The 26,505-nt window shown below is 38.2% G+C and overlaps 1 protein-coding gene across 4 annotated transcripts in view; it reads left to right on the top strand.

Annotated features, from left to right (window-relative positions):
- The first annotated feature begins 3,873 nt into the window (after positions 1 to 3,873).
- PAMR1 (peptidase domain containing associated with muscle regeneration 1) overlaps positions 3,874 to 26,505 on the top strand; it is a 72,557-nt gene continuing 49,925 nt past the window's right edge. For 2 of the 4 annotated variants that reach the window (XM_087921368.1, XM_087921366.1), the window contains exons 1-3: positions 4,023 to 4,314; positions 17,295 to 17,471; positions 18,983 to 19,111. In XM_087921368.1, coding sequence (XP_087777494.1) covers positions 4,239 to 4,314; positions 17,295 to 17,471; positions 18,983 to 19,111 — 382 coding nt within the window. In that variant the 5' untranslated portion in view covers positions 4,023 to 4,238. Of the gene's footprint in view, positions 4,320 to 17,294; positions 17,472 to 18,982; positions 19,112 to 26,505 lie in introns of all 4 variants that reach the window. The other 2 variants (XM_026704601.2, XM_087921367.1) reach the window with 2 other exon arrangements.

Here is a 26,505-nt window from a genome sequence, read left to right as displayed (position 1 = left end):
TTTGTTTGGCACTCATAGTTTTTAGTATCCATCATGCCTCCTAGAACCAATTAATATCAAGTACTGAGATGCCACTATACAAATCTAAGTTTGTAGTTGTTGGCAAAATCCATGTAAGGCATCAACAGGAAGCAATCAAGCTATAGACAAATATGTGGTGTGACGGTACTTAGCACATTGCATACATTTCTGAACACACTTTAAAATAAGATATTGGAGAAGATGCAAGAAAGGACAAGCTCAGTTACTGATGGACTAACTGAAGCTAGAAAAGAAGTTATAAGAAATAAAGAAGGAACTTAGTTTGTTTATATTTCCCACATTGTCTGCAAGAAAATAATAGGTTTGAACTGTTCCACAGGAAAGAACAATTTCACTACCTCTAAATAAGTCACAGCCTTAAAAGACAGAAGGATGATTTATGAAAATATACACATCTTTCTGAAACACTAAAAAAAAAAATAGTTAAGACCAATGGTCCAAATACTCAGAAACATTTTGATGCTTAATATAAGAAACAGAATGTTGAATAAGTAATAAAAATTCAATAGGTAACATGAAAAATTCAAATTAAGCAAGAAATAGCAGCATAAAAACTCTAAATAAGGGGAAATGTTCAATATAACAGTTAAAGTTAAAATCTGTTAAATTGGGTACTCATATTCTTTTTCTAAGCAAGTTCTTCTGTCTTTTGCTCCCAATTTACATTATAAAACTGTTATACTGTGTTCTTTATATCTTTTTTTTCATTTAAAAAATCCTTAAGTGGAGATGTTATAGCCCAAAGCAAATTTATTTTCTCTTACAGGAAAGTATGAAAAAATTACACTTTTGGAGGATGGGGAATAATGCTAGTAATCCTTGTATCTGGTATATATTCCGAGAATGTTTATCCAAATGCATTAGTGAAGAATATTTTAATGTTAACTCTTCTGAAATGGTGCTATTCAAGCAGCTCACATTAATGGGAATGCCTTTAATACCAGATATGAACTCTGCAGTAGTAAAGGAAAAAGTATTTACCCTTAAAATAGCTGACCTCGATCTAGTGAATCTTCTATTTTTATTGATTATAGAAACTTACCTCCACTCCAAGAATCTGTCCAGTTTCTTCACACTGTGCCTTATTCTTTAAAGTTTTAAGTTAGCTTTGTCCTTATTTCCTTAAAAGTCCCCCAAACTGTAACCTTCAAACAAACTTTGTGTTATTTTAGGCACAGTTCCACCAGGAAAATTATGTTGAAGAAAGCTTCAGCTCCCATTATAAAGAATAAGTAGAGCACAAAAAGCAAATCTAAAAGAAGGATTTGGACACTAACATTACAAGATTAGCTCTTCTGGGAAGAGTGTAACAGGGACATGATTAGGGCCTTGCATTGAATTCAGGAGTGTGATTCCCACCTTTTCACTTATATCAACTTTAAAAGAAATGTTGCCTTCTTAAAAGTATCTATATTAGTGACACTTGTTTCTATGAATGCCTGAAACATAATGCTTTCATCTCACCTGTCAAAATACCCCATTTACACCCACTTAGCAGTTCAAAGAAAGAGTTGCAATTTAATTCTTGATCAGAATGGAATTTTCAGATGTGCTTTCCTCTAAGAAAAATCCAGAAGCAAAACTTAGTTCCGGGATGATCTAAAATATAGTGGGATAAAACAGAATACTTCTGTTTGGGGGAAAAAGAACATCCTGGGCTGAAATTGAACGGAATGATCAGCCTCTTGGTGGTGAACTTTTGATAGTAAAAATGAATCAATCGAGTTAGGCTCAATTAATTAAAACATCTCCCATTTAGTATTTATTTGGGTATAGGAAAACCTGTGTCTGGGGTTGATATTTGGCTAAAGAGACTGCTGTTTGTGTACTGAGTGTGTACAGTGTATGGCCAGCAAGGCACAAGTAGAGTGTGTGTGGGGGGTTAGAAGAAACTTATCCCAGCAACTTGCAATATTTCCTGCCAGCAAGGAATGTCAGAAATGGCAATCATGTGATCATAGGGTGCTGCAACCAGTCATAAGTGTGAGCCAGTTGCCAAGCGCCCAGATCATGATCATGTGACTATGGAGGTGCTAGGACAGCCAGAACTCCAAGGACCAGTCGTAACCATCAATATTATCAAAACTTTGAGGTCTTAAGTCAAGAACGTTCATAGTTTAACACTTTCCTGATTAATTAGTTTTTTTCTCCCACTTCTCTGCATTTTCTGAAGAGCTTCAATTAATCCTATCCAGGATTTTCTCTACTCTTTGTTTTTTGTTTTTTTGTTTTTTTCCAAGCTTATGCTTGCATAGGTGTCATCTGAATTTACTTCAGGCAGGAAGACAAGTACTGCTGCACTATCCAGGAGATCCCAACAAAAGTTCCCTTGCTGTCCACGAGACAGCTTGGAATCACCCCTGCTCATTCCCCCAGGTGAATTTCCATGCAAAACTCCCATGTTTTCTTGCAAACTCTCAGAAACTCCCCCCTCTGATGAAAAACTATTGTAATCTGGACCAGGTGAAAGAGAAGAAGGAAAAAGCAGAAGATACTGCCTCAGTCTTGATTTCCCTTCACTGTTCTCTTTATTTTTCTGTGTTAACTTACTGGGTGATCTTTCCTTGTGTGGAAAGGGAACTTCACGAAGACAGTAGTGTCACTCAAACAGGAAAAGCCAAAGGGGAATATCAGGCCAGCCATAAAACAAACTTACATAGGAAAAGGAATTAAATAAAAGGTATTAAAGAATCCCTATAGACAAAAGCCTAAGTAATTAAGAAAACTAGACAAATAAGAAAAAGAAACCCTTACGAACACAGGACATACCAAATAAGCAAAACAAACAGACAAAAGACACAAAAAAATATAAATTACAAAAGAGACAGACAGGAGATTGCCACAAGACAAATATGAAAATCCATTATAAAGCTAAAAGAGATTAGGAAAAAAACCCGATAATACAATCTAACCACCCCGCAGAGTTTGCCTTCCGCACCACGCGGAGTTTGCCTTCCACACCCCGCGGAATTTGCCCTCTGGCAGGAATAAAGACAAACTCAAACAGGATTTGACACATTAAGCACAAATACAAACATTCACACAAAATCAACTCACAAAGGGAGAAAAGGGTATAAAAAACCAGGGACTTACCATAAGAAGCTAGCTAACCCAGGAACGCAGACTTCTTGCTGTCCCTCACGTTCCTGAAAAATAAAAAGATCCAGCTTTCAAGCAGTTGTCCGTATTCATTCGCCGGAGCTCTCCCAGCAGGAAAATTGAATCCTCGAAGGAAAGGCATTTTGATACCTTTCAACATTTGAAAATTGAGCTGCTTAGGTCAACCAGATACTCCTACCAGGAACAATGGGTAATCAACAGCCCTCAAAAGAAACAATCAATAGAAGTAGAATTTGTTAGCAATAACAATGCCTCCCCTCCTTGGCTTCTGTCTTTTCAAAAATCACTTCCAACACCTTTGCCAAACACCTGCGCAGTGAGATGTGCCGTAGCTTTCTCTCCTCAGTTCAGTCAGTCCCTCACCAAGTCCAGTCCTTAAAGCCCACTCCTCCCAGCATTCAACAAAACAGGGGACCTCCGTGTACAGCCTTGCAATGAAGCCACTTTCTCTCTTCTCTCGGATGCCTTTGAAAAGTTTATGGAAAGAAAAGGAATGTTTTGAATGGTCTTTTCCCACCAACAGCGACCAAACGGGCAGACATTGGACGGACCCTTCCATGGTACTGCAGTGAGTCGAATTAAAAGATCGAGCTAAAGCAGCCTTCCATGCCTTTCTCTGTGTATTTTGCACACAACCAAACGGCGTCCTAAACCGTGTTCTACTCCTGGATTCGTTTAATCAAGTATGTGTCCCACCAAGCTCAACCCCCACACAACTCTATGTCCACTTTCTGCCCCCCTAGCCTAGAGTGCTGCTTTGCGTCTGGCTGGTCCTCTCCTTCCAACCCCTGGACGGCTCTGCCCGCGTTGACAAAGGGTTAAAGTTACCGCTGAGCAGTGTTTTCGTTGGGGGTGTGTGTGTGTGAAGGGGGTGACGTCGTTGTGTTTGTCTGGCCGTCTGACGAGCCTGGAAGATAGTTCCTTCTTCGAAAGATGTAGAGAGCGAGCTGAGGCTTGAAATCTGAGACCCTTCATAGAATCACCGCTTGGTGAGATCCCAGGCGAAAGGACGCGTATCTGCTTTCCTTTCTGGAAACGCGCGCCCCTGCAGCAGCAGCAGCAGCAGCAGCAGTAGCATGGCACTATCTGCCTGGAGGCATTTGGGACTCGCAACCCTCCTGCAACTCCTTTTCATTTCCTGCCTGCCAAGAGGTACCGTAAGTTGGCAGGCTGCTTTCCTATGCATGCTTAAAAGAACCGACCGCTCCTTCCCGTCTGGAAAGGGTAGAGTTTTCTTCCATCTCGCAGGAAGTGTTGGAGAGGAGACTTGAGTGGTAGAAGTTCTATTTTCTTGCCCTCAGGGCGACAGAAAGTTTTTCTAGCTGGGATTTCCAGAGAAATAAGAGGGTCCGGATCATTTATGTGTTAGCCACAGCGCTACACACACACACACACACACACACACACACACACAAAAAATGGTAAGGAGAGGGCAAAACTTTATTTATTTATTTATTTTATTTGTTTGTCAAACATGTACAAGATAACAAGTATAAGTATTAACATAAACAAGAACAAAGGGAGTAAGTACAGATAAATGGGAACAGTAAGAACTTATTTGAACTGGGTTGTTTTTTGGCTCCTGGAGGGGAAATAAAAAAAGCCAAGGATCGCAAATGCTACAGTTGATTCGGATATATATGTGTGTGTGTGTGTGTGCGCGCGCGCGCGCGCCCTCCCATGTATGTGTGTGTGTGTACACATTTATATTCATTCTGTATTACATCAAAGAGAAAAACAATGTAGAAATTAAATGGGCCAAATTCATGCAGGTTGTGCTTTTTCTTTTAATTTTGGCAGGCTAACCCAACACATATACTTTTCTTTGATGTATTTTCCTGCACTGTTCCCCCTGAGTATAGGTTCACTGGGAAATCTGCAGTTTTCATATGCATAGCTTAGCAAATGTATGCTTGCCCTGCTGTTTTATGAAGACAAACTAACATATTACAAATCACGTTCTTCCTCCCAGAAGCTCTTGGCCACTCTCATAGATTGCAACCTTGGGAGATATCCCAGGATGTGAACTCAGCATTTAAAAAAATAAAAGAAATGTTGCAAGCTGTGAAATCAGGAATAGGAAAATCCTTAATGTCCTGTGGCTATATATAGAGACAGTAAAATCTGTAAAATCAGTAAAAGATCTATCCTACTCTCTGGGGTGGCTGACTTTATGGAGTAAGGCTTGGCTTTTTAATATAAGAAGAGAGGAAGAGAGAAATTGTCTGGGTAACAAGTTGTTTGGGTTGCTTTCCTCAGACTCATTAAAGAAGACGATGCTAGTAAAAATTGCATGTAGTAAGTAAATACTATGGCATTCCAAGCACTGCAGCTCATAGTGTATATAAATAATTCCATATGTAGCATTGGGATTTATTGATCTATTTAAAAGGATTAAAATCAAACAAAATGAGTTTCCTGGGCAAATCTATGGCAGGCTCTAGTTTGGGTCTATAAAAACTATAATTGTTTGGTTCCAGAAAGAGAAAGTAAGCAGTTCCCTGCTAAAGGAGTATTTACCCTGCAGAAAATTAATCCTCCAAGCTGAAGAAGAGCAGTGGGATAATCTCAACTGTGTCCTATCCCAGTTGCTTCAGACATGGTAGTCCATCCAGCCAACCTTACAATGACGCATCCAAGAAAACAGAAGTCCACTTTTTTGCAGACAAGCAATTGGGAGCAATGTAGGAATAGGGATGAAGAAAGAAAGAGACCAAAGCACAGTAAGTACAACAGCAAAGTAACTCTCAAAGGTGCTTTTTCAAGAGGCAACTGCGTTTTCTTGTTTTTCTTCGAAGGCATTTTGCTTCTCATTCAAAAAAACCTCTTCAGCTCTGGCTGGATGGTAGGGAATGGAAGGATTTATATTCCTTGCAGATAGCTGGTCATTGCAGTCAGAGCTGAAGAAGCTTCTTCGGTGAGAAGCGAAATGTCTTCAAAGAAAAATAAGGAAGTCCAGTTGCCTATTGAAAAAGCATCTTTGGGACAACCATGGCCAGGATGATTGAGAATCTCCATTGATCTTCAGCTAAGTAATTTTAACTCAGATTTCCATCTGAAATTTGGTATAATTTTGTGTTTGCAAGAGTATTTACTGCCCTCATAGGTTTTGGTCACTCTTCATCATTTCAGATGTTTTCAGTTTAGATGATACAGCTCAGCTATGAGCTACATCAATTGCAGTTGCAGACAGTGAATATTGATTAGAGATAAGCCTGGACTATTTGCAGTTCAGTGAGAAAAGTAAAGCTCCTTGCATAAGAATGCATTCTTGCAGAACATCCCTGCATTTCATTTCCGCCAACATTTATCCATGTGCTTTTATCACAGGAGCAGCAATTGTCAAAGATCAGTAGCTTAGTTTTCTCTGGTGCAGAGCTGGTTCCCACACATCAGATGCTGGGACTACAACTCCTTTTATTCCCAACTAGCATTTCCAGTAGAGAATTTGTGCAGTTGAACAGCCCTGGCCTACCTGGAAGATATTTGCTTGGAAACTTCTGGATTAGTTATTAGAGATGAACCTCTTTCTGCTGGTTTTGTCACTGCTTGTGACATCAAAATAAATAATACTTAAAGAATAGAAGATCTGGCAAAAACAACTGAAATCACAGGGCTAACTTTCTAATTGGCCTGAGTTATAAGCATGGTAGGAAAAGATGGAAGTCATTAATCCAAAAACTGCAGAATCATGATCCAACACAGTTGAAGAAATTTGTTCCTCACTTTATAACTAGGAATTTCTTAAGTACAATAGAATACATTCCTGATAAACTAAAGAGGCTGTAGTTATTGATCAATTATGGACAGTCCTCATAGGTTCTCCTAGCAAAGGTATAGGAGGATAGTGAATATGTATATCCTTGGATTTTTGCAAAGAATGGAGCGCTTGACTTTTACCATGGAGTCACTTGAACTTAAAGAAGAAAATAATGCTTTGGGCAGAAATTTGGCTTCAGACCTGAATGGATGGAGCCAGTTTGGACAGAAGGGCCTATATGGGTTGCATAAGTATTCAATATGAATAACTGGGTGTAGTGCAGCAATGGTATCCTTCATAGTAACTGTGCTTTTCCCAAAGCTTCATAATCTTGTTTTTAAAATTCAAGGAAGGATCAGCTTTTTAGCACATCTTTTTTTTCTACTTATTGTTTTGTATTTGTAGCCTTCCAAGAAATCTCTTTGGAATGCTTGTGATCTAAGGAGTGACTGGGATATCATAAGCCTCTTCTGGGCATTGTAATATCTTGTAGCAGTTAGAGCAATGTCTCATGGCTTGAGTATTTCCAGAAACATTGATGCACTTCTACAATCCTGCTTACTTAATATACAGTAAATAAATGTATCTCCATAGTAAAGCATTTTTCTGTCTTTGATCACACCCTTGTGTTCTCAGCCTGTTTGGGGATACTTGGGAGGTTCGGAAGATGATTCATAGAGAGACATTCCAAACAAATAACTTTGCATTGCAGACTATATAAGATCTTTACTAATCCTCTCCCAAGGGGCAAGTCACACTTGTAAGGCAGAAAGCAAGATCTTTATGTACAGTAATTATCCTAAAGTATTGTACTAATTCTTTGTAAGTACAGGATATAGAAGCAGACTTGTTAAAATAAGCATTACAACAGAAAACAAAAAGACCCCATTCTGATTATAATTTACGTCAAATACTTTGGCTGTTTCTCATATTTGGGAGGAATTACTAGTGCTTGCCTTACAGATTTACCAAAAATGATTTGTTTTAAAGGTCAAAAGCCTGTATCATCAATCTAACTGCCCAAAGTACGTTTCATGTCTTCTCTGCCAAGAAAAATCTGAGCTCTCTATATCGCTACAATTAAGGGGAAATATCATATGTTTTTCATTGTAATCTAAAAGGAGCATAAGAGAATTTTAGCAAGCCAGAAAGACTTATGAGACTCCAAATAAAACTGGACACCCTATTAACCATTTGAGTTAATAGGAACCAAGGAACTTTTCTTTGTTTACAAGTAAAAGCCTTAGGAATAATGGGTGGAGGGTTTCTACATGTTAGGTTAGGCACTGGGAGTGGTGGAAACTTAGTTGTACATTGGAAGGTCTGCTTCCAACAAATATTAAAGATGCAGTCAGCGTCAGTCAAGAAATCAAAGGCAAGCCTGTTCACACCCTAGCTGAGGTTCTCAATGGTAAAGACAGAATCTAAAGTACAGGCAGAAAAATGTTAGTCTGCTAGAGAAGTCTGTCATACTACTTCAATAGTAGCTAACCATACTGAGTCAAGCACAAAGAAATGCTTCTGATAATTAATCTGAGTTACACTCAGAGAATAATTTATATTAGGAGGGTTACTAACCCACAGATATTGTTCATCAAGCCTGGTCAGGTTGGAAGATCACCCAGGGGTGTGAGTAGATTCATCTAAACGCTACTGGTTTTCATCAAGGTGGAACTGCCTGCAGTATATCAAATCAGCCTTTATTCCCAAGGTTTTCACAATACTTTGGCCGTCTCTACTGTTTCCCCTAGTGGTGCTGTAGTTTGGAGAAATGTTCTGCTTAGTCTAGAACAGAGTTCTTGGTGGGAGGTCTAGGACAAGGAGGAACTGATTTTATCCTGGCTCCTGTATTGACATATGGTTCATCTAGTCCAGAATGCTCATCAGAATCATTTGGCCATCTTATACTTTCTTTCTTACATTTACAGAGAATGGAGAAGAATAAGAAATGTTAACTTTCTCTGTCAGCCATGGTATAGATAAAAATTCCCTCTATTAATTGCTATATACTTTTCAAAGGAAGGTAATTATATTCACTCAATTATTTTCGACGTGGAAGAAATATAGCCATTTAAAAAGTGTCTATGCTGGTCTTCCAGAAAGACTTACAGCATTCAAAAATGTTCAGATGCAGATCAGGATCTTGGGATGGCTTTTTTGTCATTGCTATGTTATAATACTCTTGCAAATCCTCTAGTTTTTAACCTTCTAGAATAGTTTGAGGGGCCATCTATCATATGTTCCTTAAGCCAAGAGTTTCACTAGGAGATGTGTTGATGGTTTGGCATCAGTATTAGCCAGCAATTCAAGTATTTTGCTCACACCATCACTCTAACAGGAAAAAAAATACTTTTCTGTCAAAGAAGACTATTTCAAATTGGCTGCAGCACAGGTTTTGGCATGCTATGGTCACTTACCTGTTTTCTCCATTAAAACAACAAAATACCTTAGAAACATGAAATACAGTGAGAAACATAGTTAGGAAAGTAGAGTAAGGCCAAGATGATATGCTACCTGATGTAGAAGACGAAACTGAGTCCATTATTTGACCTACCAAAGGCGGCTGCAACATTGCTAACATTATCCATTTTTTTAAATTTTTTTTTATTCTTTAAACGTCTCTTTGAGTGAACAATGTGATTTCAGGTTTTAACATACTGTGCATACATAATTATACTTACATTTTCAGCTTTCTTATCCAGTTTCATATCATATCATTACCTATTCCATTTTTCTTTTAATATGTTTTATCATTTCATGTTATTTAATTCATCATTTCCAGACAGAAAAAAGTTTAATCCTAAAATATGTTAAAAATATTTATCCCCTTTCATTGTCAATTCAATCTTGCCACCTATTTTTATTTTATATATTTTCCCCTCAATATATAACAAATTAAAAAAAAAACATGTCAAAATAGCCTTTTTTAGTTACTACGTCCTATATTAACCACAATGATCTCCTGTTTACTATTATATATGCATATATATCTTTTTTCCCCAATCGGATTCCACATGGTATTTTTCCCTATTACATAATAAATCTTATGTTTATTCCAAAAGCATTTATATAACAAACCAATTTTAAATGTTAATAATATTATATTTTTTTATTTCCATGCTCATGCTCCGTATTCATTTTCTTTATTACCGTACTAATTATTATATAGTAATCTTATTTTAAATTCTTGTTTAACTTTATAACCATTTTTAATTTTCATATCCTTTATTATTCCAAATACATTTATGTGACAAACTACATTTTCTATTTCATTCCCATTTAATCCATTATATAAAATTAATAACAATATAATCATTTTGATTTCTCTTTTACATTAATGAATCTCTTTTTAACATTAATGATGGGACAAAATTCTCCCTGAAGGGCAGGGCTTCTGACACTTTCCCAAAACATACTTCCCTCCTCAGAAAGGAACAACTGGGAAACTTGCTTCTCCATCTCTCCTCTTTCCATGTAAAGTGGCCACCCAATATTGGCAGTCCTCGATTTACAACCACAATTGAGTCCAACATTTCTGCTGCTAAGTGAGACAGGTGTTAAGTGAGTTTTTCTCCATTTTTCAACCTTCCTTGCCACAGTTGTTAAATGAATTGCTGCAGTTGTGAGGTTAATCACACAGTTGTTGAGCAAATTGACTTTGCAGTGAGAAGATTGCAAAAGGGGATCACTGTACCCTGAGACACTGTAACCATCATAAATATAAGACATAAATATATAAGTCAAATAAAAGATTTTGATCATGCGATCGTGGAGATGCTTGAATGGTCATAAGTGTGAAAAACAGCCATAAGTCTCTTTTTCTGTATTGTTTGTAACTTCGAATGGTCACTAAGTCAACTGTTGTAAGTCAAGGACAACCTAATTCTTTCAAGATCAGTAGTATATTAGCATTTTTACTTTTTCCTGACCAGTGTCTTGCAAGTTCAGGGATCTGTTTTTGCTATGCTTACATGTAAATAGATTCTGAAGTCAAATGCAGGCAAATAGATTAAGAATCAATGCCATGTTTTCCATTTTTAAAAATTTGATTTCTGTTAGATGGTTTTACTGTTTCATTTAGACAGATTGAACATTGTGACTTTATGCAGAGGGAACTAATACGAATGAGGCTATATGGCTGTTACTTACTTGCACTGGAGTCCCTTGACTTATTAAAGGTAAAGGTTACCCTTGCACATACGTGTTAGTTGTTTCCAGCTCTAGAGGACGGTGCTCATCTCTGTTACAAAGCTGAAGAGCCAGCGCTGTTCGAAGATATCTCCGTGGTCATGTGGGTGGCATGACTAAACGCCAAAGGTGCAAAGAACGCTGTTACCTTCCCACTGACTTGGTCCCTATTTGTCTACTTGCATTTCTACATGCTTTCGAACTGCTAGGTTGGCAGGAGCTATTGCAAGTAACAGGAACTCACTTCATTACGCGGTGCTAGGGATTCGAATTGCCAAACTGGCAACCTTTCTGATCGACAAGCTCAGCATCTTAGCCACTGAGCCACCACAAGTGCCCCACAAGTGTGGCCTTACTAAGGATTTATAAAGCTGTACAAATACTTCACATGTTAAATATTGCTTAATACTTCATGTATTAAGTATGGCTTAATACATTAACATACTGCTTCCAATCACCTTTGAGACGAGATTGGCCAGTTCTGCACAATGAACACATGGTATACCTGGGAAAGTGAAGCCAATGGAGAAGTCAGCAGGGAAAGTTGCAAGTTGCTGCTTCCTGCCAAGAGGACTTCCTCTCATCTCTGAGGCTGGCAAATATAGCTCCCCACTGAAGAGCGTCAGCTCCATGCCTACTTGGATTTCAGAAAATACAAGTAGGCAAAGAAAGCTAAAATCTTTTAGGAAGTAGCTCTTTTGTTCTTGGGCCTGACTGAAAGAGCTGCCTGCCAAAGGATTTCAGCTCTGTGCCTGCTTGGATTTTGGCAAGGAGGATATTGAGCTTGTGAGCAGAGAGGCAGCACAGTAAAGTAAGGAGCACAAAGTGCCTTGGGGTAGGGGAGCTCTCACACAGACCTCACACAACTATCTTTGTTTAGGAGTTAAAAATCCTGCTTGGATTTCAGCAGGGAGGATTTTCAGCTCCGGAACAGAGACACATTCACATGTGGCCTCCCAAGTTTTCCCCCCCTGACTCTGAGGTACCCTGCACTCTTTACCTAAGACTTCTTCTGCTTAACAACCTGGAGATTGCTTAACAATTACAACTGGGAGTGCTGGGATTATGGTTGTTGAGCAAAACAGTCAAGTGATATCTCACTTAACTACTGCTTCATTCAATGACCAAATCTTTGGTTGCACTTGTGATCATAAATAAAGAACTGTCTTACTGAAGATCTACCATTGGAAGAAACATATAGCAGAAACATGTCAAATATGCAAGTGGAATAGTTGAGGTAAAATAATTTGTCAATAACAAAACAGTATTATAACAACTGGAATCTTAATGATGTGTGGGACTCTGAGAGGCACAGGAAGGAGTCCACTTATATGTTTCTTCTTGAATTCATAGGCTGTCCTCCAGTTTAGATGTTTGCAAATAAACTTTCCTTCTTTTGTTTCTATTGCTACATTCTTATTATTCTCAGTTTAACTCAGAGACCAATGATGTGATTACTTCTGAATAAGTTTTCCTGTTTTCCCCATAACAACAACCCTGTGAGGTGAGTTTGGCTGAGAGAGAGTGACTGGCCCAAAATCACCCAATTGGCCTTCATAGGTAAGACAGGACTAGAATTCATAGTCTCAGCCTGGTGCCTTAACCTCTAGACCAAACTGATTACTACAAATGAATTACATAATCTTTACTTACAGGATAGGGGATGCGGTGGCTCAGTGGCTGTGACGCTGAGCTTGCCAATCAGAAAGGTCAGCAGTTTGGCGGTTCAAATTCATAGCACCATGTATCAGAGTGAGTTCCCATTACTTGTCCCAGCTTCTGCCAACCTAGCAGTTTGAAAGCATGTAAAAATGCAAGTAGAAAAATAGGGACCACTTTGGTAGGAAGGTAACAGCATTCCCTATACCTTCAACATTTAGTCATGCTGCCCACATGAGACGTCTTCGGATAGCTCTGGCTCTTCAGCTTTGTAACAGAGATGAGCAATGTCCCTTAGAGTCAGAAATGACTAGCATGTATGTGCAAGGGGAACCTTTATCTTTACTTTCACCTTTACCTTTACTTACCAGAATGTAACTCCGTTTTCCATTTTTTAAAAATTATACTTAAGAGTCTTCATTTGATAAAAGATGGAAGGAAGGAAGGATGAAAGAAAGGAAGGAAGGAAACATGTAAGTGGTTTTGTACCTTCTTTTTAACATAGTTACATTCTTATTGTCCCTCTTTCCTCTTAAATATTTTACAAATCACCTTACTCTTTGGTTTAATTGATATGTTTCTTCACATACATAAATCATCATTTCTTTTTATTTTTTCAGCATGAAGTCCATATAAAATTTCCAGTCTTTCATAAAAGTTTTTGTTTGTTATGTGGTCAAACAGATCAGTTTCACTATTTCTGCAAGTTTTGACATTTTGATAGGCAATTATGTTTTCCCATAATTAATGTTGACCGTGAAGTAGGATGAACTTTTCAATGCTTTTCAACTTTTCAACTTTGTGTATTCATTCAAGGCTTTCTGCCTACTCTTCTATACTGGGAGACTTTAGTCAGATCTTTAAAGCATCCATGCATTTTCCCAAGATCATGTGACTGCTGTATGGCTGCAATAAAGAGCAGTGGACAGCACTTGTTCATGTCCCAGTGTCTTCCAAAGAACTTTTGTAATGAATTTCTCTAGATACTAACAATAGGTTTAGTATCTTCTTTATGTGAAAAAAAGATGGGCTGTCTACTCTCTGAAAAAAAGATAGAACCTAAGAGGATGAGTGTTTGGATCAAGATATTTATATTTCATTAAAATATGACCAAATGTCACAATTCCACTGTAAACCCTAGTAATGAAGAACTACATCAAGTGATTTTAACAAAATTCAGGAATATTTGTTAGGGTATAATGGTATGTGGGAAAGACCTTGGGAGACTGGCAAAAAGATGCTTAAGGAACAGTTGGATAAGGGAGTATAGCCAACAGCTGCAAGAGATTCAGGAGAAATTCTACCTAAGTTATAAGTCTGTAAAGATGACACAGGAGAATTGTATTTTCAGACCTGCAAGATTCTGTTAATGCAGCTTTACAATAAAGTAGAGGTAGCTTATCGGACCATGTTTTCTATCTGATCTACCTGGTAAGGCTGACATAGGGCTCTGTGAAGCCTCAAAGAACGTTTCACTTCAGTGAAGGTTCAGAGCAAAACACTTCAAAGCTGCTTTGGGAAGCAACCCAATTCCATGATTATGTTCTTTCCTTGGAGGCCCTCTCAGCCTTCTTTTGAAGAACTTGGGAGAAGGCTGAGAAAAACCTTTTTCTATAGCACTAGCTGATGTGATTTCAAGTTGGGTGGCTTTGGTGAATTTTATGAGGTTGCCCACAGTTTGAGTCAAAGGCAACCTTCTCTGGACCACAAGCTGAAGGTTTTTCTGGGTTGGGTTGCTCTAACAATGTGCCATGGATAATCCTAAAGTCATGTAGCTGAGAAGCTAGAGCTGCAGTAGAAGGCTACAAGCAGTCTTCCACATTACAGCCTTCTCCTACACCTTAAATGTTTGGTTGAAGTGAGTTATGTGTCCTGCATGCGAGAATCATTTCTTCAAAACTAATCAGTGTCATTTCCTAGAGGACTTATTTTGTAGAAGGTGTTACCTTCAAAGACTTTTAATGTTCATTCAGAATCAAATTGCACGTTTAACTGCCCTTCATTGCTTTAAAATGGCAGCATTAATTGTAATAAATATGAATAAACCACTTCAATGGGTTATGCAAGCCATATCTCATTGAGAGCATTATGTGGTCTGTCCTGGTTATACAGTCATTGATTAATTAAATAATCCCATCTGCTTGTAAAAGCCGTAATGAAATCAGAGTAGACCCCTCAAAAGTAATATTTTACAAAAAAAAATCAGCACAATTGTTTTAATAACACTTTATACTTGATGGGTTTCATTCTCAGTAAACCTTACATTTTCCTTGGAGCAGTGCTTTATTATTGAGATTAGCAAACAAATAACATACAGATAAATTAGGCCATGCAACAGATCTGCTAATATAAATTTATTGCTGGAGTTCAGTTCTCTGTTTTCATGCCAAGATTTTGCCTATTCAACCCAGTAATACTTGCAGATAAGTATATTTCAATGGAGCATAATATATTAGGATTAAGTGCCTGGAAATTAATGTACATTTTTAAGACGGAATGCCCTAAAGCACAACTGTGTATAAATTATTATAACTATAATGCCTTTAGATGCCTTTATTTTTTATTACTAGAAAATGAATTCGTTCTAGTTACTAGCACTACTAATCATAATGCTTCTATTAATATTTATAACACTGTTCCTTTCCCTAATAGACTGAATAATTAGAAATATTTAGAACATATACTTTTTATTGTAAATATTTCAGAGATTGGTACCTTCTGTTTTAATTCTTTTTTTTTCACCTGAAAGCATATACATATACTCAGTCCGTAACAACTAGCATATTCAGGGGCATGGTCATATCAAATCCATTCATTTCAGAACAGAAAATTAGGGAAATTTGAAATGTTCTTGCTTCCTCCATTGAGTGCAGGAATGCAGAAGCTCCAGATACATACAAGTAGTCCTTGAGTTACTCCCACAATTGAGCCAAAAATTTGTGTTGCTATGCAAGTCCGTTGTTTAATGGGCTTTGTTCCATTTTACAACCTCTCCTGCCCTACTTGTTAAAGGAATCACTGAAGTTGTTAAATTACTAACACAGTTGTTAAGTTAATCTAGGCTGCTGATGAGCAACAAAGCTGGGTGTGGTCATGCAAAGTGATGTTTCACTTCAGAATTGAGGCTCATCTCCCTCTGAGGTTGCATGTCAATGTTGAACAGAGTGGGAGTCCTTGTGATTGAGGTGTTTATAATGTGTGAATATGACTGCTAAACAAGGGTGGGCTGCTCACCTGGTTGGCGAACCCATAGCTAACGTTATGGCTGGTTGGTGAATCACCAAACCCCACCCCTGTTTGGCCCTGCTCACCCTGCCCTTTTCGCCCCTCCCCACCCCTCCCAGGGGTCTCCATGTTGCCCGTTTTGGATGTGAGGTAAGTGCAGAGTGGAGGCTCAGGGAGGGCGAAAAATAGGCCTCCTGGAAGTTCCGGAACACCGGAAATGGGCCTGTTGCTGAAATTTTTGAAGCTTACCCCTGCAGCTACACCAAGAAAATTGTTCTTATTTCATTGGCCTGGTAAAAATTTACAGGTTGGATGTTCCATAGTTTTATTATATTTTGAATGTTCAGAAATAACTTATTCTTTTAATTCCTTGGATTAAATAAAGATTCAAAAAGGATATAAAACTTCTAAAAAAATGTCATTTACCAATCTTTCGAAGTTACGTCAGTATTGAAAAAAGTGACTTACAAATGGTCCTAACCCTTATGACCTTACTAGCATCCCTCTGGTCAATTGATCAAAATTTGGGCGCTTGGCAACCAACATGTATTTACAATGTTTGCAACAAGGTCATGTGATCACCATTTACTGGGAGCTTCCAACAAGCTAAGTCAACAGTGGAAGACAGATTTGCTTAATAACCACATGATTCACTTAGCAGCTTTAGTGGTTCGCTTAACAACCATGGCCAAAAACATCATAAAATCGGACACAAGTCACTTAACAGCTGCTTTGCTTAGCAACAGAAATTCTGCTCTCATTGGTGATTGCAAGTCAAGGACTACCTGTTTTCTGATTTGGAAAAAAAACACCTTCATAATAAACAGTTAATAAAGAAACCCTTGCATAGTGTTTTTATTCTTAGGAAGTGGTATAAATGAAAGATGGCTTTCTTTTATGAAGCCACATAATATGTAGCAGTAGGGAGCCATGGCCGCATCTTCCAATGGAATGCCTCTTTTTATGAAATAAATTGCAGTCATTAAATGCCGGCAGTTTAATTGAATAGTAGTCCATGTTACTTTCCTAATCAAAGCTCTGTATTCCATTCCCCCCACCCTCTTCTGGGATTTTCAACTGGTAGGCAGTTCTGGTGGATAAAATGACATGTAATAAATGACTGAGTAGCCCCTTCCTATTCCTCTGTTCCAACTGGCAGACCTTCTCCCCTCTAGCTTAATTTTATAATAAAAAGAAATGTCCCTGTATAATACATCACTTGACTTCTAGTTACAAGGATTATGTTCTGCCAACAGTTAATTCTTCTTTCTCATATAACTCTCATTTTGCTTTCCTGCAGAGTACACTGTGATCAATGAAAACTGTCCAGGTGCTGAATGGAATATCATGTGTCGGGAGTGTTGTGAATATGATCAGATCAAATGTGTGTGTCCTGGACAGAAAGAAGTAGTGGGATACACTATTCCTTGTTGTAGGAATGAGGACAATGAATGTGACTCCTGCCTAATTCACCCTGGTATGTTGATATACTGTACTGCTTTGATGTGCCCACTTCTACTCTCTTATTTACTGTATGTTTAATTTACATGCAGTAAATATGCTTGTAGCTAGGTGGAGCATGCAGTCTGTTTTGTCTGCCAGATTTTGATGATTAATAGTTTTTTCCTCCTTAGAGATGGATGGATGGATGCCAATATAAATGCTCACTGTGATGAAAGTTAATGAATATTGTTGTTAGTTTTTTTCTTTTTGCTAGTGATAGAAACTCACATTTCAGGATATTGTCACGGATGCCTGGAAGCTCTCCAAAAAGCCACAGTGGGCTTCAGTACTAGGTGGAGGCTACAGTTCAGTCTCCAAGGCCTAGTTTGCACACTATCTTCTTTTTAAAAAATAGAAAAGAATTATTATTGATTTCAAAGTCAGCTGAGGAAAATTTTTGAAGATAAAGGATATAAAGAAGCAGCTTATAAGACTGCTAAGAATATGTATCAATAGGATTCTGCCTGATTTGAAACTTATTCAGAGGATGCCCCTCAGGCCAAATGGGATTGTCAGTGTAAATTCTTATTAAAGCCACCATATCCTCTTTCAGATTTTCCAAATGAGCCTAAATAAGTGAAAACTGCTGTAAACTTTAATGTTGAGGCATTAAAACAGCTGTATCCTTAATGTCATATATTAACTCACACAGAAGCCAGAAGAAGATGCAACTGGCTTTAAAGAAGTGCTGCACTTTCATCTATATGTGATCCAAAGTACCCCTTCTAAATAATTTTTGAATGACACACAGCCCTCCTTTTTATTATGTTGAATAATATATTTATGTTGAAATTTGCAAGTGAACTCTTGTTCATAAATTTTAGGGCAGAAACTAGTACTGAATTTTATCTAATATTTGAGCCATCATTGGGGGCATTACTGAAATTAAAATTCTAGTTTAGATTGATCTGATTTGATATAAAACAATATAGGATGTTCAGGAAGTAAATTTCATTTAAACAAGAGGATTTTCAGGAAAAAAGAGGAAGAGATCAATAAGAGAAAGCCTGAGTGCAATAGCTATAGGCATCTGTGAGTGATGGCAAGAGAGGCCAGGTGAAGAAACATATATTGTGGCATCATCATACAAACCCCATGACTTTAGCATGTGCATCTTACATTAGAGTGTAAGTATGAAAATGGTGGTTGTGTTGTCATGTCATCATGTCATCTCTTTTTCAATCATTATAGACTACAGGAAAATTCATGTCTGTAAATTTTTGTATCCAGCCCTCATAATTGTATTTATATTCTCTTTTTGTTTGAGTGTGTTTGGCTTATCACTGTATTTATAACCTCATAATTATATTTATATTTTCTTTATGTTTGAGTGTGTTTGGCTTAGAAGAGTGTTTTGCTTGAAAGGACTTTCCCAAGGCACATTTTATACAGCCAAAGTTGCATGGGCTATGGTTTGCAGCTACCTGTCGGAGAAACCCAAATGTAAGCATTCGTAATTAAAGAATTTATCTCCTCTTCTTTCAGGATGCATGATTTTCGAGAATTGTAAGACCTGTCGCAATGGGTCTTGGGGAGGATCACTAGACAACTTCTACATCAAAGGCATTTATTGTGCAGAATGCCGAGCTGGGTGGTATGGAGGCGATTGCATGAGTAAGTATTGGTTAGAGATGCACTTTACCACAAGGAGAGCTGATGCTTTGACTGGGAAAGGGGAAAAAAAAAACTCCTTGTAGCTCGTCCAGCAAAATGAGCTGCTAATGTCAAAGCAAAGACAAATTCCTAATCCTTTGCATGGCCATTGACACTCAATTTGAAAATATAAGACAATACAGCCAAAGATGATTTTTTTAAGGGTTAGGAAATTATCTCATACTGAACTACGGGGGCTTTATAGGCCAAAAGTATTTCTCCAATTCTTTTCCCAGGATTCCATTCTATTTCCCAGAGCTCTAAGGGCACCCAAATGCAGATTGTTATGGACAATGCTTAGTTTTCTGTAACCTTTTGCTGCCATCTAATGGTTATCTAAATCTGCACAGCACAGATCTGGTATCCTGGGTTCTAACCAGAGTGCAAAGTATTCTGTAGAATACAGCCATTGCCAGAGAGAAGGAGGGAGTTGGAGGAGGCTGTCTAGGTTTTCCTACAGTTTATAGGAGGCAGTTTATAGATCTCTGCTTGGTCAGGAAATTGTAAAGTAGAGCATTGTTAGCAGATGAATTGTCTGGCACTCCTTGAAGACTACAGGTGAAAGCTTCTATCAACAACCCACCTACAGGTAACTGTAATATTATTACAGTTATATCATTATCCCTGGTTTTTAAATTTTCACTGTAATATTTTTCCTGAGTGAAATAGGTCCTTATGCCTAATCTGAATATTTTTCCAGGGCTTTTGGGTGAGGAGGGAGAGGTGCTTCTTTAGCAAAAGATAAGTTGAATTGTTTTTTCAGGTATGGGTAGCATCATTCGTGTGTGTGTGTGTGTGTGTGTGTGATGGGCAATCAGCAGGAATAGTTAATTGAAGAAAGTGTAAGGAAAATATTCATTGCTCGGTTTGCGCACGTGCACACACACACACACACACTATCTGCATTTGTAGAAAATTAGACCATATGGACTGAATGACCAAAGAGAAATATGTTGGTTCAGGGGCACAATCCTTTGCACATCTCAAGGCCTGGAAATTCTTCTCTTTCTGTTTATTCGCTGTCTTGATTGTAGTACCAAGACCTATCCTGTAAGTGGTGCATATGAGATTTGCCTGGACAAATAAGAATATAAGTTGATTCTTGGGGGTGGGGTGGGGGGAATAGAATAATTTCTTGTTACAGATTAGTGAGAAATCATTGCATGTGCAAAGACTGTAAGGAGAATATGCAAAATTTCATCACTGCAGCATTTTGAATGTTCTGCCTTACTGCAATACTGACTGAATGAAATTAGTTCTGTTTTTTTAAAAAAACCACATTGAATTGTGAGTTTTGGAAATATGTTGATCTAAAGAGTAGATTGAATATAAATGTCTGCGATTCTTTCACTGCAAACTTACCTTGTAAAACACATCATTTTTTTAAAAAAAGGTTCTCTTTTTGCTACCAGTAAAGGCACCACAGGAATAGAGCATTCCCATACATAATTGCCAAGAGGTATGCCATTGTATTAAGTGGACCTTAAATTCAGTTACATGTGAATAAAATTGTAGTGCTAGCTATTATCACTTAAAATAGGACAATGTAAAGTTAAACTTTACCAAATGCTTGTCTGTATATAATGTAATGTAGCAATGGAGGTCTTAGAAAAGTTATTCAGATGTTGTGCTTTGTCTATATCTAAAATGATCAAAAATGAACAGGCAATGCTTTTCCCTGTGACAGTGTATGGAAGCAAAAACTGGATTCTCCAGAAGCAAGCAGGGGTGGGCTGCTACTGGTTCTCACTGGTTCAGGTGAATTGGTTGTTAATTTTATGGTCAGTTCAATGAACTGAAATATCCTACACCTGGCTGACCCTGCCTACCCCAGCCTGCCCCAACCAGGAGTCCCCAAGCGGCCCATTTTGGATTGCAGGTAATTGCAGGCCTGTGTGGAGGCTCGGGGAGAGTGAGAAAATGGGCCTCTCTGAAGTTCCAGAGAGCCTCTGGAGACTGGGGAAGCCATTTTCGCCCTCCCAGAGGCTCAAAGAAAGCCTCTGGAGCCCGGGAGGCTGAAAACGCCCTCCCCCGTGGCCCGTTTTCACAACCAGAATGGTGCAGGAGGCCGACTAGGCCACGCCCACCATGGTCACGCCCACCCAGCAACCATGCAGAGAACCAGTTGTTACATAATTTGAAGCCCACCCCTGGAAGCAAGATAGAAAAAGCATTATGCTTTTGAAAATCAGCGTGGGAGAAGACTCATGAGAATTCCATGGATTGCCAAGAAAGCAAAGAAATGGCTCATAGAACAAATCTATCCAGAGTCCTCACTCAAAGCACAAATGACTAGGGTCAAATTGTCCTATTTTGATCCTGTTTTCCTCAGAAGTCAGGGAAAGATGGGGAAAGAGGAAAAGATGAGGAGCAGCAAGGTGGTGTAACATAAATACAACAGCAATATGCATCATTGGAAGATCTGAATGGCCAGATTGGGAGTAGATCACCTGGGGAAAATCAATCCATTGCCTGTAAATCTGGTACATTTACAGAATCAGTTATCTTCATTTACATATATCTATCATTCTCTATCACAGCCAACAATGTCCCACAGAAGCCTAGATGCATCGTCATATTCTCCTCACTTTTTCCAGAAAGGATGAAAGTGAAGAAAGAAGATGAAGAAGAGAGTAGAGATGTGTTAAGGAATAATGTAAATGGAAAGAAAAAGAAGTAGGCTAACAACTATGTGTAGATAAGTCTTATTATGTTACTTGCGAAAGCAGTATTTTCACATTTGAGGTTATTAATAATTCTTTCAGAGGGCTACCATCTCATTGTAACAATTTATTTTCAGTTTTCAATAAGATGTAGAGAATTTCATCTTTGATCCCTAGAATAGCTTCCGTTTCTCAAGCGGTTTTCATGAAACTAGTTTCAGACACTGGTGATTGATTGATCGATTAGTTGTTGTTGACTCTTGTTTTTCTGTGATGATATGTACCTAACCTAATCTTTCAGAACTGGTAATGATGCACCCATTGCCATTACAGTTGTCTCCATCAGGCACTGATATCTGTGCTGTAGCTGCTGTAATGAAGACAGCAGTTTGTCATCCAGTAGTTCAGCTCCAGCCCTAAATGCTTTGTTAGGTTTTTTTTGTTGTACTGTATATACCAAGAGTGTCAAAATGGCGGCCCAGATGCATCATGTGCAGGCCACGCCCATCCCGGTTCTGCCAAGGCAAAAAATGTTGCTGTCAGGGCTCCATTAAATCCACCCCCATTCAAATCAAAAGTCTCTAGCCGCATCTCAGAGAAAAGAAAATTGATTTATTAGAAGTGGCCATGTTGGCGTTAGCTAGGTGCAGCTGATACTAAATTACATCATACATTTTCCCCCTTCACCCTGGTCTTCCCCCCACCCCCTGGATGTGACCTCTCCATAGGACACATCCATCTCCAAGAGTCATCAATCATGCTCTCCAATAACCTTCTTATGCTCCGACAACTTTGGGCTGCCGGGGTGATTATCTAGGCACTTAAGGGATGCCTTGTTTTCCCCCACTCCCTTTTTCTGGCAGCTAAAAAGACCAAAGGAGCATCTTTTTAATTGACGGTTGCAATATGTCACATGACACAATCGAGTTTAACATCCGTGGTATATACTATACCATGTGGTGTTCCTGTTATAATTAGTCATAAAGTTACTGGTAACATGCTTCAGATTAAACATATGCAAACATATGCATCCTGATTATTATTTTCAACTTTCACGAACATTTTTCACATACAAATAAATTAAAATGATAAATTCCTATTGCTAACTGGTTCAGCCATATAAGTACCCCATACTAAACTCATATACTGTATAGATATCCAACTTACTTTTTTGTTTGGGATAAGCAACTTTCTGTGTCATGCAAAAAGAGAGTAAGTCAACAAAACATCATAAAGGTAGGAGAAAAGAGAAGAACAAATCTAACTAAACCTGGTCCATATCAATACAATTCACAACATTCTCCATAACTAACTTTGCAAATATTGTAGCTTCCTACATGTCCGTATAGCAAAATAGCAAATTTTACACTATCTTTTGCTTTTTAAACTCCTTAATTTTTTCCATCCAGCTCTTTGTTTTGGATTTAATTTTCATTTTATATGATAGCCTTTCCAGTGAAGATCTGGACTGGTAACTCATTTTGTATTCAATCCATATTTCTTAATTATCCATTTATACTGGAACATGTCTTTCTGTTTTACTGTACAGCAGTGGTGGGATTCCATTTTTTTTACTACCGGTTCTGTGGGTGTGGCTTGGTGGGCTTGGCAGGGGAAGGATACTGTAAAATCTCCAGTCAGGGGTAGTGTGAATTACTCAAAATTTCCGCTACCAGTTCTCCAGAACCTACTGAGTTCCACCTCTGCTGTACAGTCTTCTGAAGTAAAACCATTTCCAGTATATTCAACTGACTTTAAAGTTTTATCTAACACACTTGGCACTCACTTCATTTGCAAGTACACTCTTATACACAGCATGGTTCAGCTTTTATATCTTGCAACATCCCACATACAGGTATTCCTCAATTTGCAACCACAATTGGGACTGGAATTTTGGTCACCAAGCGATGCGGTCAATAAACAATGTTATGACCATTTTACCATGGTCATTAAATGAATTGCCATGGTTGTTAAGTGAATCCAGCTTCCCCAAATGTCTTTGCTTGGCATAAGCTGACCAGGAAAGTTGCAAATCACAATCATATGATCACAAGGTGCTGCAACCATTGCAAATGTGTGTATCCGAAACACACAAATTACAATCATATGATGAGGGAGGCTGTGCAAGGGTCATAACTTTGAGGATAGTTACAAGTCACTCTTTCCACGATTGACACAATTTTGAACTATTGTTAAATACATGGTCTGAGGACTACCTGTACTACCCAGTTTCTACTGCTTTCTACCAGCATTTATAGTCTTTTTTAAAGTCCATTTTTCTACAATTTTGCAAGCATTCTACCAAGATATGCCTGTTTATCTGCTTGCTGGCTTTATCAATAAGAAGTAACTTGCAGCATTTACTCTGTTTTCTCTGTCACAGATCCATGATCTCTGTGCATCACACAATTTAACATTTGCTGCAAATCCTTTGAGTATTCTACATGGCATTGTCTATATATGAAAATACACATATTTACTTTACAACTCAATGAACTTCTAATTTCACTATAAGCATAATTATCCATAAACATATTGAACAATCGAGGGGATACTGCATTCTCATATCGTATTCTCTGTTTTGAATATTGAATAATTCAGCAAGCATACCATTTATTTTCAGGCATGCTTTTCTTCCAATTTATGGTACTCTTACAGCATTCAGAAGCCAGAATTTAAATCTAAAGTTCTGGCACTATTTAGATTTAAATCTGTGGTTCTGTCTTTTATGGTGGATTTCATGGCCACTTATTTAAGAACAAAGTTATATTTAAAATATTCGTTACTTTTAGTATATTTACTGTAATTCTTTGTCCTCAGGGAAAAAATATGTTCCAAAAAGTTTTGCCAACTTTTTTTCAGACACAAAAGGAACAGTGATTATTACAGTCTTTCAGAATTGATTTCTTTCCAACTCCCCTTCCTAAGCACCTCTTCTTTCTCCTTCAAGACAAGACAGGATTTATGTTCAGCATTTAAATTATTCTTGAAACTTTTCAAATATCTCTCTCTCCCTCCCTCCCTGCCTTTCTCTCTCTTTCCTTTAGAAATAAAAGCATGTTTCGGTTGGAAGCTGCCTGGCTGATAATTAAATATCAAAGGATGGGCAGGTATCATGTATCCCTCTGATGGATGGATTAGAAACAGAAAAATGACAATTGGATCTGACCATGTATATGTTTCACGCAGAAATGGTTTGTGGCGCTTGTTTCTCTGGAGCATTCTTTGAATGGCTCTCTCTTTAGCCTTTGGACCACCTGCTTTGTTGGGCAGTGCTACTTCCTTGGCAGAAATGTTCCACAAGTTCAAACTGTACTGTTCTCCAAAGAAAGGTGCATTCAGTATTCCGTGCACGGGCACCATCTCTTTGCACCAGTTCTCTCTTGCCAATGGCAAGAGAAAGAAAGGAAACAGAAAAGCCCCCTTATAATGAAAAGGGAATGTTCTCTGAGGTGATTCAAGGACCCTTGTCAAGCCTTCTGAAGAAGGTTTCCTGCAGCTTTGTCTCAGGTTGTTTTGAGAGGAGAGCCAGCAACTGTGCTACGTTTCCTCTCCCTAGTGTGGGAAGCTACATTAGTTTCCAGCGGATCCTGGTATATCTCAACAGCATCCTAATGACAGTCATGGGGGCAATGTAATTAATTCTCCAGTTTTTTCACATCAGGAGCCAAGAAGCCCTGGTGTGGAATGAAGCACTTGTGACAGACCCTTCTGAGCTTGTTCTGTGTTTTATTGGAATCTACATAGCTGAGGGTAATTGAGGGTAAACCAGCAAATGATTTACATTTATAGGAATGGACAAATCTTAACAAGGAAGGATACAGGAAATTCTGAGATAGGACATTTGGCATGTTACTGAAGATGATTCAACCACATCACTGTTCATTGGATGAGCCTCCTTTTACTTGGAATTTTTTAAATGTATTAAGAATTCCCAGAGTTTCAATGTAAACACTTCTTGGAATGCCACCAGTGCTTCTTAATGGCCATGGTTCCATAAATGTTTTCCTGATGGATGCTTTTTGAAATCTGATGGAGCTAAGCAAGAGTCCTATTGTGTAACAGTTCTTACTAGCCAATACCAAAATAATAGTTTTACATTCTGTACTGTATTTGGGCTCCTTGTATTGTTTGCTTGTTTGTGTATTAGAACTTAAGACTGAAAAAAACCCTGTGTCACTATTTTTGCAATTTTTGCCACAGTAAATTCATGTAAGCAATTACTTTTCGTGAGGAAAGCAAGGAAAGTCCTATTATGGTTGATTGCTTAGCCAGCCAGATGTTTTGGCATTTTTATCCATCTTTTCTGTCCTTCCCAGAGGATCTGGGGTAGATAGATGTTATTTAATGGTGTTGAAGTATCTTTGCAGGATAAGCTTTTCCAAGTAAACCTGCCTTTTGCAACTGGACAGATAGAAATATTGTTAATGTATAAATTTTCTAAGTGCCCTTCAAGATTTTTTGGTATGTCGTCCAGTGTGCTGATAACCAATGGGATCGTGGCCTGTTTATGCTATACAGATAGTCCTCAACTTACAACATTTTACTTAGTGACCATTCAAAGTTACAACAGCACTGAAAAAAGTGACACAACCATTTTTCACACTTAATATCATTGAAGCATCCTCTTTTTCTTTTAAGGTTGTGAAAAGCCCAGGAAGATTCAGAACTGGCTTTTTACTAGTTTATGCC

The sequence above is a fragment of the Pseudonaja textilis genome, chromosome 1 (genome assembly GCF_049901715.1).
Source record: "Pseudonaja textilis isolate UNSWEBS1 chromosome 1, rPseTex1.2, whole genome shotgun sequence".
Lineage (NCBI taxonomy): Eukaryota > Metazoa > Chordata > Lepidosauria > Squamata > Elapidae > Pseudonaja > Pseudonaja textilis.
This window is presented reverse-complemented; position numbering and strand designations above follow the sequence as displayed.